Here is a 13,749-nt window from a genome sequence, read left to right on the forward strand (position 1 = left end):
GCCACTTCTCCCAATGATTTTAGAAGTCCCGATGGAATGTTATGTATCCCTTTTGCCATTTCTGATATTAAGCTTTCCAAAGCTCTTTCAAATTCTGGTTCTAATACTGAATCCCCAATCCCACTCCTATCAACTCCTGTTTCTTCTTCTATCACATGATCATGTAAATCCTAACCCTCATAGAAGCCCTCAAAGTAATGTTTCCACCTATGATCTCTCTCCTCTGGATTTAATAGTGGAATTGCCATTGCACTCTTAATGTTAGTGCCTTTGCTTTTGATTTCACTGAAGGTTGTTTTGACTTTTCTGCATACTGAGTCAAGCCTTCCAACAATCATTTCTTTTTGGTTGGTTGGTTGGTTGATTTGCAGGAGTGGACCATACAGTGAGGTCATTGGTCCCATCGGATTAGGGAAGGATGGTTAAGGAACCATCCCAGCATTTGTCTGAAGCAATTTAGGGAAATTGCAGAAACCTAAATCAGAATGGCCAGACGCAGGTTTGAACCGCCATCCTCCCAAATGCGAGTCCAGTGTGCAAACTACTGCATGACCTCGTTCAGTCATTTCTTTTTGATTTCTTCACTTTTTCATTTAACCATTTTGTCTTAGTTTCTCTGCACTTCCTATTTGTTTCATTCTTAAGTGATCTGTATTCCTGAATTTCCTTACACATTTCTGTACTTCCTTCTTTGGTCAATCAAATGGAGTATTTCTTCTGTTATTCATGGTTTATTCACAGCTACCTTCTTGGTACCTATGTTTTTCTTTCCAACTTTTGTGATTGCCCTTTTAACAGATGTTCATTTCTCTTCAACTGCAGTGCCGACAGAGCTATTCATCATCACAGTGCCTACAGCCTCAGAGAACTACAAGCACCTCTCTTCATTTCTTACTGTTTCCGTATTACACTTCTTTGTGCATTGATTTTTCCTGACTAGTCTCTTAAACTTCAGTCTAATCTTCATCATTAACAAATTGTGATCTGAGTCTATGTCTGCTCCTAGGTGTCTTACAATCCAATGTCTGATTTCAGAATCTCTGCCTGACCAGGATGTAACCTAACTAGTATCTTTCCATATCTCCCAGCCTTTTCCAGGGATACAACCTCCTCTCATGATTCTTGAACAGAGTATTCACTATTACCATGTGAAATTTATTGCAGAACTCAACCAGTCTCTCTCCTCTCTCATTCTTACTACCAAGTCGATATTCTCCCGTAACCCTTTCTTCTAATTCTTCCCCAACCACATTCCAGTCCCCTATGACTATTACGTTCTGACCTCCCTTTATGTACTGAATTACCAGTTCAATATCCTCGTATACCTTCTTTATCTCATCATCTTCTGTTTATGACATCAGCATGTGTACCCGAACTATCTTTCTGGGTGTTGGTTTGCTGTTGATTTTGACGAGAACAACCCTATCACTGTACTGTTCACAGTAACCACTCTCTGCCCTGCCTTCCTATTCATAATGAACCCTACTTCTGTTATACCATTTTCTGCTGCTGTTGATATTACCCTACATTTATCTGATAGAAAAATCCTTCCTTCACTTCATTGAGCCCCACTGTATCTACATTGAACCTTAGCATTTCTGTTTGCAGATTTCCTAGCTTCCCTACGATCAAACTTCTGACATTCCACACCCTGACTCTTAGAACACTATGCTGTAGTTGGTTATTCAATCCCTCCTGGCAGTCACCTCCCAGAGCCTGAATGGGGAACTAGTCCAGAATCTTTTTCCAATGGAGAGATCATCATGACACTTTTTCAATTGCTGGCCACAATTCCTATGGATACACATTACGAATTTTTATTGCAGTGGTTTCCACTGTCTTCTGCATCCTCATGCAACTGATCTTTGCCATTTCTTCTGACTTTTAGGGACAGTTTCCCACCCCAACGACAAGAGCGTGCCCTGATCCTCTGTTCACTCCTCTGCACTCTTTCACAATGTTGTTGCCAGAATGAGGGCGACTTCTCTTTCTGGAAGACTTTAGACACCATGGCTGTTTTTTCTTCTTTTATTTTCAAAAATTTAAGCAGCAGCAGGGTATTGTATTAATACTCGCAATACTTGATATTACTAGTAAACTAATTTCATCAACCGAATTTTTCTAACACTCCACTTGTTTTGTTGTTTACTGCAATGTTTGTATAATTTGCATACATAACAAACTTGGCATTTTGTAACATTACTGGTGAATTGTCATCGATACCCACATGATGGAATCTTGTAAGACACTACATGTAATTAGTTCCCAGTTGGATGATCCCTGATAGCTTAATATGTGTCTCTTTCCTAATGACACCCTTTGTGTCCTGTCATAGATACATGATTTTTACCATTTTGCAGCATTTCCTGTTACACAGGAATATTCTAATTTATTTAAAAGGATATTGTAATTTACACAGTCAAAGGGCTTTGACAGATCATTCAACACAGACACCACGGGACAGCATTTTCCTGGGTATGGAGGGTACTGTAGGACACACTGACTCAAAAGCAAAACAACTGGAGAAGATTCCATACAAATATTGGGAAGGAGCATCTGAAACAAGACTCATACACAAGGGTGGCAAAGATGTGGCCAAACTACGAAGTGTCACAGGTGTTTCTCCAGTCCAAGATGATAGTGATGAGCTGTCGTTATAATGGAAATCAGGCAAATTAAGTGGTCAATTGTGGACTGTCTCTCCTAAAATCTGCACAAGTAATTTGCATAGAAGATTCAAGAGCTTGATGGAGTCAACCAGATGCCCATCTTATGTCAGATATTGACAAAGTAATGACTTGTAGGTTGTTATGCTTAAGATCGTTGGGAGCCATCAATGGCACTCCAAGATAGGACATCAGAGGGACAATGCAGAGACCAGACAAAAGTGGTAGTGTTTAGATTACCGGAGATAACAGTAACACTAGAGTCCTGCAAATTGCAGATGCTCTGGGCAACTGCACCAGGGGAGAAGTTCCATTTCAGAGAATTAACTGGTAACTCCATCAACAGCCTAGACGTTGTTGTAAGATGTCATAGTTGAAAATGGACACGAAAAGGCATGTCTAGCAGAGGCAGCAAGCTTGATACTTGCTCCTGAGAACTGTAAGGTCAGTGAGTTAATGCAGGTTACAGCACTACTACAGCAGTTCTCAGTCACAAAAGGACTGAGGAGGAGGTCAAGTGACACAAAACACTGTTGTTGTTGGTCACAATAGGAGTGGCAGTGATGTTTAGCTTTCAGATGAATGCTGTCATTACCAAATTTGGGATTTGTTTATGTAAAGTCCAGAAGCGTCCCTACCTACTGAGTAGAAGGGGAGGAATCTAAATGTGATGGCCAGAGGTGCCCTAAAGGTGCAGAACGACTCGTCAGATTGGCTAAAGATTATTACTGTCAGTGGATTGGTGGGATGATTATAGAAAGGGAGAAATAGTGCACCGCCATGATTATTTAAAAACCCATGTTTTGTATTCAGAGGAAGTTCTCAGACAGATTGTTGAGGTGCTGACTCTGTGTTGCTTGTGGCCAGCCTCGGTAAGCTCCAACATGTCTGCTTTTCTCACTTTGAGAACTGCTCTCAAGTTTGTACCTAACATGCTGCTGGTGTTTGCCATTTCTATTATCATTTACCCCTGTGGATTCAGACACTGGCTTCTGCTGTGCAACCAACAGCCTCTTTTTTTCCCCTAATGTTTAGAATTAATACCCCTGTGGATTCAGACACTGGCTTCTGCTGTGCAACCAACAGCCTCTTTTTTTTCCCTAATGTTTAGAATTAACATTCAGTGTAGAATGTTAGTCTGGTCACAACTAAGTAGTATTAATCAGATTCCCAAATTCCATGAGTCTGCTGCTGCAAGCAGTAGAGTCCTAAAAATTCACGCCTCTTGTACGTGCCCTGTGACAGTGTTTGGGGCTGATTCAAGTCAACCTGCCTCCACTGGCAATTTGTCTTTCTACATTTGCTCCCCACCGCTCAGAGATTGCAGACTGACCTCAAAACCCATCTTCCCTCTATCCTCTGTTAGGACAACACTTATACAGGTTTTTACTTTCTTTCAAGGTTGTGACAATTCTGCTTTCCCTCGACTGGGTTGGGAATTTAGCTTCACACTAGATATGATTAAAAATGGCAAGGATGTGGTGTCTGTGATCTACAGATAAATATAGTGCTTTGTTGTGGATTCTAAGTACTGGACAGGCTATTTTCCTCCACATGCCTCTTGTGTAGATGGAAGTTGCCAGACATAGCTTGTTGAGTGAAGTTTTCAGAAAAGTGTGACGCAATAACTGTACAGTCGGTGGGAACATCAATATCTATGAGGCTTATAGGAAAATGTTGCTAATTGACAGCCATACGTACAATGCAAATTGGCCCACATCTGTTAAGAGGTGGTAAAGGTCCCTATGGAAGTGATGTGCCTTTCCCATTGTTCTTTCTTCTGGTGTTTTATGAGGCAGTGTGCATGAACATATAGCCTTTTAAAAGCAATAAGGTTTTAATAAATGGAAATACTATCTGGATCACAGTTTCTTTTAATGCTATCAGTTTTGATTTGCTCTGTGGATAATCTTCACATTTAAGTTGCAACAGGAAAAATAGGCAACAAAAATTGCAACACTGTAACATTATAAACAATGCCATCAAAGATAGAATTAAAAACATCCAATCATCATGTCACTCATACATACCTGGCACCTCATGGTGCAATTCATCAACAGTGGTTCAAATGACTTACAAGTAATGTGAAACACAAAGGATGGAGTAGCAGAAAAAGACTGTATAATCACATGGCACATGTACAGTGATTGGCTAGTACTTTGATATAAAATAAAAATAATTAATACAATTAAAAATCAACAATTTAAAAAATTAAAAATGTTAGTGTATATGCATGTGTTACAGAGTAAATAATAATATAATAGAGGGAAACATTCCACGTGGGAAAAATATATCTAAAAACAAAGATGATGTGACTTACCAAACGAAAGCGCTGGCAGGTCGATAGACACACAAACACAAACATACACACAAAATTCAAGCTTTCGCAACAAACTGTTGCCTCATCAGGAAAGAGGGAAGGAGAGGGAAAGACGAAAGGATGTGGGTTTTAAGGGAGAGGGTAAGGAGTCATTCCAATCCCGGGAGCGGAAAGACTTACCTTAGGGGGAAAAAAGGACGGGTATACACTCGCACACACACACATATCCATGTGTGGATGGATATGTGTGTGTGTGTGTGTGTGTGTGTGTGTGAGTGTGTGTGTGTGTGTGTGTGCGCGCGCGAGTGTATCCATGTGTGGATGGATATGTGTGTGTGTGCGCGAGTGTATACCCGTCCTTTTTTCCCCCTAGGGTAAGTCTTTCCACTCCCGGGATTGGAATGACTCCTTACCCTCTCCCTTAAAACCCACATCCTTTCGTCTTTCCCTCTCCATCCATCTTTCCTGATGAGACGACAGTTTGTTGAGAAAACTTGAATTTTGTGTGTATGTTTGTGTTTGTTTGTGTGTCTATCGACCTGCCAGCGCTTTCGTTTGGTAAGTCACATCATCTTTGTTTTTAGAGTAAATAAAAAAATACATATGTAGGAAACAATCAAGTGTAAATTTTACTTTTGGCTTCTTGTATATATATTTTGTGAAACTACAAAATTCACAAACACATCTTGTTGCATTAAGTCCTCCCTCTTTTGAAACAACTTTAAGAACTTGCCTTTATTTAAAAATAAAGAATAATAAAACTAATGAGGACTCTTACTATAAGATGAAAACGGGATAAGGAATTAGGTTATAAAAAAGCTATAGCTTGTAGCAAGCAATATTACTCATATTTATTTGTTTCCTGTTCCAACTTAGATTTGAAGATGATCTGCAGTCTGATTGAAACTAGTAGTTGGCAATAGAAGAAACTGTATTCCAGATGGTGTTTTTTCATTTATTAATTCAACTGATATCACAGATCCTATGGTGTGGCAATCAATCACAAAATGTTTTCCTCTGAAGGATGAAACTAGATGTCATTGGAGCACCTGCCTGCAATCTTTGATGGCCTTGGCAATTTCCTGTAGCCACAATGGGACTGGTTTCTAATGCAGAGTTCCCAAGGAAAAGGGGGTCATTAATTGCACTGCTTTTATTGGGTTGGTGCACAAGTTCGTAGCGTTTTCCATGAGTTTAATAAACACAACGGATACACATAACAAGAAACTTTAGCCATCAATAATATATTCTCGGTCACTATTTAAAACATTATGCCAATAAAAGAATAACTTTTCGATTCCATAACTGAAGAAATCATGCAGTTTTGAGGTGAAGAACTCATTGAGCAACATTTGAAGCACATTTTCACGCAGTACGGATGTTCTTTGAAGGCTGTTCAACAGAGAGTGGGAAAGGTGAAAATCTGATGGCACAAGATCAGTTAAAGAATGTGGATGCGGAATGAATTCCCAACCCAACTCCTGTATAGTACTTTCTGTCTGTCAAGCAGAATGCAGCAAGGTTTTATCGTGGAGTAGCATCACTTCATGTAATCTTCTTGGTCATTGTTCTTGGACTGTGTCTGCTAGACATCTCAACTGTTGACAAATTTCAGCAGTGATGGTTACACCTTGAGGAAGCAATTCATAGTACACCACCCCATTGCTGTTCTACCAGATGCATAACATAAGCTTTTCTGGATGTGAGTATCTTTGTATGAAGAGTGGCTGCTTTGTTTGGGCTCAACCAATCCTTTCTTTTCCTTATGGTAGCATAAAGACACCATTTCTTGTCGTCAATAACCATAAAGGATAGGAACGGTCAGTGTCATTCACGAGTCAATTGATGACAAGAAAGCAGAGATGCACATATGGCAACCCACTGATTTTTGTGATTTTAGCTAGGAGCACATAGTAAACATACACCTGATTTTTGAACCTTTCCCATCACATTCAAGTGTCGCACTGTGGCTGTTTCTACCTGCTTTTATTTATTCATCAATTGATGATTGTTGTCCTCGGTGTTGACGTACAGCGTTGCTACACTGGCTGAAAAATGGGTTGTGGATTCCGACACTGACTATTGCAAATTACGTAGCCGACAGGTGCACAGTTGTGTTTAATAATACTTTAATTTCACTGTTCACTCCCCCCCCTCCCCATAATAACAGTTATATGACCAGTGCACTATTGTTTAACTTGTGATAAGCCTCATTAATAGTTTACAGGCGAACCTCCACATACTGCTACAATAGTTAACTGTTGAACATCTACGAGCAGTAAAAACATAACCACAAAGCCCACAGTTCTTAAAGAATAATCAGGTACCTATGGAGTTGTCACTGTCATTGGTTTTTACACACAGCCTAATTGTTTAACACTTCTTTCACAGTTAAATTGAAGCATTGTTGTTGTTCTAACCAGCACAGGTTACTTCTCTGAAACTCTGCCGTGGACTGACGGTCTTGTGACCAAAAATTAGGCCCTTATACAGGGTGTTACAAAAAAGGTACGGCCAAACTTTCAGGAAACATTCCTTACACACAAATAAAGAAAAGATGTTATGTGGACATGTGTCCGGAAATGCTTTATTTCCATGTTAGAGCTCATTTTAGTTTTGTAAGTATGTACTGTACTTCCTGGATTCACCGCCATGATTTCATACGGGATACTCTACCTGTGCTGCTAGCACATGTGCCTTTACAAGTATGACACAACATGTGGTTCATGCACGATGGAGCTCCTGCACATTTCAGTCTAAGTGTTCGTACGCTTCTCGGTGATCGATGGATTGGTAGAGGCGGACCAATTCCATGGCCTTCACGCTCTCCTGACCTCAACCCTCTTGACTTTCATTTGTGGGGGCATTTGAAAGCTCTTGTCTACGCAACCCCGGTACCAAATGTAGAGACTCTTCGTGCTCGTATTGTGGATGGCTGTGATACAATACGCCACTCTCCAGGGCTGCATTATCGCATCAGGGATTCCATGCGACGGAGGGTGGATGCATGTATCCTCGCTAACGGAGAACATTTTGAACATTTCCTGTAACAAAGTGTTTGAAGTCACGCTGGTACGGTACGTTCTGTTGCTGTGTGTTTCCATTCCATGATTAATGTGACTTGAAGAGAAGTAATGAAATGAGCTCTAACATGGAAAGCAAGCGTTTCCGGACACATATCCACATAACATACTTACTTTCTTTGTGTGTGAGGAATGTTTCCTGAAAGTTTGGCCGTACCTTTTTGTAACACCCTGTATATCATCACAATAGTAGGTGCTGAAACTACACACTGTTTAAAGTTAAATTTACAGAAATTACAATTAAAACTTAATTCCCTCAATTAACTGAATACATCGGAAAATTGCATCTTTTTAACAGTTTCTTGTACTGTGAGGTTTAGGCCGAATTAAATCATGAAATTAACAAATATTGTTACACAAACAATACTTTTGACAAAACTGTAATTACTTTGGAATTAATTCCTAGCTGGTTTTGCTAACATGTTTTCAAATATAGCCAAACAGATACTTTGAGATTACTAGCATTTCGTCTTCCAAATGTTTATAATCATTACAGAATTTATACTTGTTTATATGTCAACAATAGAATTTAAGTTACAAAACAATTAATGATTTCGCTCTATAATGAAATACAGTAACCAGTAATAGTCAAAATAAATTAGAAAATCAATTACATACCTGAAACTAAGCACAAAATTAGATCCAGTATTATTTATTTTAAAACTGTGGGGCAATATTTCTCTTTTATGGAAATGCAGATTATATTCACGCATGTTAATGATAATTAGTTAAAAGTAACAAAACGAATTTAAAGGGGGCAGATGGCAAAATAAGAGGGGAATTACAATCATCTCAGCTTGCTTCGTCACAGCACGATGGTGGAATGAGCACGGTTCATTACATTTGACAGTTCTCGAGTATACTGACATGGATCTTTGTGGATTAATGCATTTAAAAGATCTTCATCAAATCCCCAAATATCTTCCTGAACATGGAGAGTCACTAATGTCAAAACAATCATCCTCAAAATGAGAAAAACATTTTCTTGCCGTGCTCCGATTTATGGCATTATCCCTATACATATTGCAATGTTCTTGGCTGCCTCTGTTGCTGTCACCCCTCAACTGAACTCTAACAGAGGAATCCACTAAACTCTAACAGAGGAATATGTTGGAAATGCTCCAATTTCTCCACCTGGCATTCCATTTTCTAGCACCCACAGCTCCACTTTCTATCTCGAACTGACAAAATGACAATATGTAAATTCAAATAGCAACAGTAAACTACTATAAAAATGACAATCGATCAATACAACCATAGCAACTGCAACACTAGCACGCAAAACAAAAATGCTACGAACTTATGCACCAACCTAATAGTATTGTGATACTTGTATCCAGTAGTATATTGTCGATATTCCCTTGTGGAGTAGCACTGAATGATAAGGTGATACTGAAAGCATACCAGTCAACTTTATTAAGGTGCCACTGTAGTGGGCATGCACTGGATGACATGGTGGCATTGACAATTAACTTTAGTAAGGCCCCACTGTGGTGGGCACGCAGGTGGGTGATGGTGAGGAAGGTATATGAAAATTAGCAAATGATAACTTCTGCAGAAGTCAGTGTGTGTGCTCTATTGCACTGAGGGGAGGAGGCAAAAGTAACAGATCAATAGACTGATATTAAATACTTTTAATATGCCACATAAATTTGACGAAAGTGGAGTGTTCCATTGATTGCATTAGTCAGGTGTTCTGACACCATTCCTCAACAGCTTATGGGCATAGAAATTGGCCAGCAAGAGGAGAGGCTGGGGTAGCTGGTGGATCAAGTTAACTACCTCTTGATAGGGCAGCTCCCTATCCAGAGAGAGAAATTTTTGTTTGTCATCAGTTTCTGACTGGTCTGATGTGGCCTGTCCCGAATTCCTCTCCTGTGATAACCTTGTCATCTCAGAGTAACACTAGCAACCAACGTCCTCAGTTATTTGTTGGATGTATAAAATCTGTCTTTCATCACTATTTTTAACCTCTACAGCTCCCTGCAGTACCTGGGAAGATATTACCTGATGTGTAACACATGTCCTATCATGCTCTCTCTCCTCCTTGTTGGTTCAATTCATAAGCTCCTTTTTCGTTGTTTCTGCGGAGAACCCCCTAATTCCATATCTTATCAGTCCACCTAATTTTCAACATTCTTCTATAACATCACTTCTCAAATGCTTCATCACTTCTCAAATGCTTCGATTCACTACCACACAGTGGTCGTGCTCCGAATATACATTTTCAGAAATTTCTTCCTTAAATTACGGCCTATGTTTGACACCAGTAGACTTCTCTTGGCCAGGAATGCCCTCTTTGCCTTTGCTAGTCTCCTTTTTATGTCCTCCTTGCTTTGTCCATCACGGATTACTCTGCTTCCACATTAGCCAAAATTCGTTAACTTCATCTTGTTACTCCTCATTACTTTCGTCTTTTTTGAGTTCGCTCTCAATACATATTCTCTGCTTAAGAAATTGTTAGTTACATTCAACGAAATTCTTCATTACATTTAACAAATCTTGTAATTCTTCTTCGCTTTCACTAAGGATAACATCCGCAGATCATCTAATTGATATCTTTTTACCCTGAACAGTACAGAAAGTAAAATCTCTACTTGCACACATGTGGAAAGCCACATCATCTAATTCTGTATGGAGTGGTACGTGTTCTCTAAAAAACTTAAGTACCAGTGTACAGACGTCACCTGACACTCTTTCATGGTCACTCTATTTCTGAAATAAGCCTGGTTCTTATGCAGGGCAGGGTTATATGTTTCAGACAAGTTTTCCGAAAGGCAATACATATTGCTGGAAATATGATATTCACTGTTTAATTAATGGAAACTTGTTTTGTTTGTGATCTATGTAATTGATAAATATGAAATCAAGCCATATGCAGTGTGACTGCATTGCTGTTTAGGTGCAGAACTTTAGTAGTTCCCCTTCCCACACTCAGACAGCATGGTGTGGCAGTGAGGGAAGTGTGCATCCATGCGAGAGAGCTATGGTACATGAGCAAGAGCACTGCACATGTGCCGATTTCTTGGCCATTCCTAACTTACATTATGCACTAAAGAAGTAACATCCAAATCATACAACTGAAAGTCAGTTGGATTTAAAGTACCCAATGATTTCGTGAGAAAGCTAGGCATATAATTCATTACATAATAAGAGGGTTTAAGAGGATTTATGTTTTGACACATTTGAAAAATCCAAATCATAATTTTACAAATAAAAGGCTAAAAATAGGTTTTCAGATTTAATAAAAGCATAAAATAGTTGCAGTGGAAGGGGCATCCATGTCAAGGGTAGACTTACGTCCTCTATCTTGAGAAAATTCAACCACAGGCGGATGCTGGGATGTGAAGTGGTGGTAGTCAGGTAATCCTTCATTATATGAAGAAGTTATACTTTATGAACACACATGAAGAATTAGAAATTTATGCCCACCTGAAAAAATTGAAAAGATGCTCAGCCCCGCCCGATTGGCCGTGCTGTCTAACTCACGGCTTTCCGGGCGGGAAGGAGCGCCTGGTCCCCGGCATGAATCCGCCCAGCGGATTTGTGTCGAGGTCCAGTGAGCCAGCCAGTCTGTGGATGGTTTTTAGGCGGTTTTCCATCTGCCTCGGCAAATGTGGGCTGGTTCCCCTTATCCCGCCTCAGCTACACTATGTCGGCGATTGCTGCGCAAACAAGTTCTCAAGTTCTCCATGTATACTCTACCACGCAAACATAGGGGTTACACTCGTCTGGTGTGAGACGTTTCCTGCGGGTGGGGGGTGGGGGGGTGGGGGTCGGGGGGGGGGGGGGGGGGGTCACCGGGGCCCGAACCGCACAATAACCCTGGGTTCGATGTGGGGCACCAGAGGGGTGATGTGGACTGTAGTAGCCATTGTGGGGTTGCGGACCACTGCGACTGCGGCGGAGCCTCTCTGTCATTTCTAGGTCCCCAGTTAACATTACATAAAGATGCTCAATGAGCAATGTATATTTGAAAACACCGGTTTCTTCCTGACCTGTTATTAACAACTTCATGAGCTTCATTGAAATCTTGGGACAGATCTATCTTTGCTGTGGGGAGGGAGAGAGGGACAGGGGGAGGGGGGGGGGGCGGAGGGATGGAGAGAGAGAGAGAGAGAGAGAGAGAGAGAGAGAGAGAGAGAGAGAGAGAGAGAGAGATTGATTTATTTTTGACTCACCCGAAAGAAGTAGTTGAGTGTGAATACATCTAAGTAGCCTTTGCCATGTACATCAAGAATTTTAAAGAGGTAATGCAGGGATTGTGGTTCCTGTCTATTTTCCATGGCCAGCACAAAGTCAAGGTATGTCTTGTAATCCATTTCACCATCATACGTGAGACATTCTTGAAATACTCGTTCCGTGAAAACCTTTGATAGAGTACCAGTGCCATACCTAAAAAAATATTTCATTAACTCATTCACGAATTACATTGAAAATGTTATGACAAACATAATCAACTCTTAAGTTCAACTACATTAACATATATCACAGGAGCTGCAAGATTCTCAAAAACAATAACCACAACAATGGCATTAATTGCCTAAAGAAGAAGTGAACCAATATTTGTTAGTTAAGTGTGAATGTTTTCTTCAATTAAAGACAATTATTTCTTACAGTAATGAATACTGAAGGCATTATACAATTGAAAGGAACTCACCACATCGGATGTAAAACAGCTTCAAAGGTTTCATTTTATATCAAAGTTGACATAAAAAACATTACACAGAGGCTTGTAGAACAGAAGCTTAAGATAATACTACTGCACATTTATTATAGAATATAAAACTTGTCCATACCCCGAAAGCTCACTGCAACTGAGCATACCATTGTGGTCCTTGTCAAGATTCAGGTACTGGCCATAGACACGTAAAGCTGATGGAGCTGAAAACCAGTTGCTATCTTGCAGGTCCTTTGGTAGGTCCACATCACGCAACTGTAAATGTCATTGTATACAAGTTATATATAAATTACCATACTTTTCCACCAAAATATTTATAAGAGTTGCAGTATTTTAATGTCAGTGCCTTGTTGGAGTGTATCTGTTCTTAAAAGTGTACATTATACTGCAGAGATCTTGAACCAGCATGTAAGAATTATTTCCTACAATCCAATTAATTGTTTAGAGCTGACACTTGAATCTGGTAAGACAGGTAAGGAGGAAGTTGAGAGTTTTATGCCCATCAGCAGAGTTTGTGGCCTGTTGAACTAACACAGCTTTTACTTGAAGTCATTTAAGGAGACCACACAATACACAAATCAGGACTGTTGGAAGGAGATAGAAATTCTCCCATTTTGAATATAAATACAGTGCCTTCACCAATCTGAAACTGCACTAGTTCTGAACATATTTTTAGCCTATGTCATAGAATCCATTATTATTTATCCCACCTACTAAACATTACAACCATAAATACACACATGTGTTCTAAATCAAACAGCATAACACAAATTCAACAGTACACACCTCAAGCAAGTCATCAAGGAAGCTACATGCAAGTATGTCTTGGATTCGTACACGGCCTGTACGCAATGGATCCAAGAAAAAGAGAAACTTGCGAACTGCTGTACACACATAAAAACTATGGAATGATTTCTCCAATCCATCTAACTGAGGAAGTGTAGGTATCAGCTCCATGATGTAATTTTCTAGATCCTGCAACACGAATAATAATGTCAC

At 39.8% G+C, this 13,749-nt stretch overlaps 1 protein-coding gene across 3 annotated transcripts in view; it reads right to left on the reverse strand.

The window, feature by feature from the left end:
• Positions 1 to 13,749, reverse strand: part of LOC124802717 (serine/threonine-protein phosphatase 2A regulatory subunit B'' subunit gamma-like) — a 60,363-nt gene that overhangs the window by 23,703 nt on the left and 22,911 nt on the right. For all 3 annotated transcript variants that reach the window (XM_047263685.1, XM_047263683.1, XM_047263684.1), the window contains exons 6-8: positions 13,537 to 13,725; positions 12,869 to 13,005; positions 12,251 to 12,464 (exon numbers count right to left, since the gene is read on the reverse strand). In XM_047263685.1, coding sequence (XP_047119641.1) covers positions 12,251 to 12,464; positions 12,869 to 13,005; positions 13,537 to 13,725 — 540 coding nt within the window. The remainder of the gene's footprint in view (positions 1 to 12,250; positions 12,465 to 12,868; positions 13,006 to 13,536; positions 13,726 to 13,749) is intronic.

The sequence above is a fragment of the Schistocerca piceifrons genome, chromosome 6 (genome assembly GCF_021461385.2).
Source record: "Schistocerca piceifrons isolate TAMUIC-IGC-003096 chromosome 6, iqSchPice1.1, whole genome shotgun sequence".
Classification (NCBI taxonomy): Eukaryota; Metazoa; Arthropoda; class Insecta; order Orthoptera; family Acrididae; genus Schistocerca; species Schistocerca piceifrons.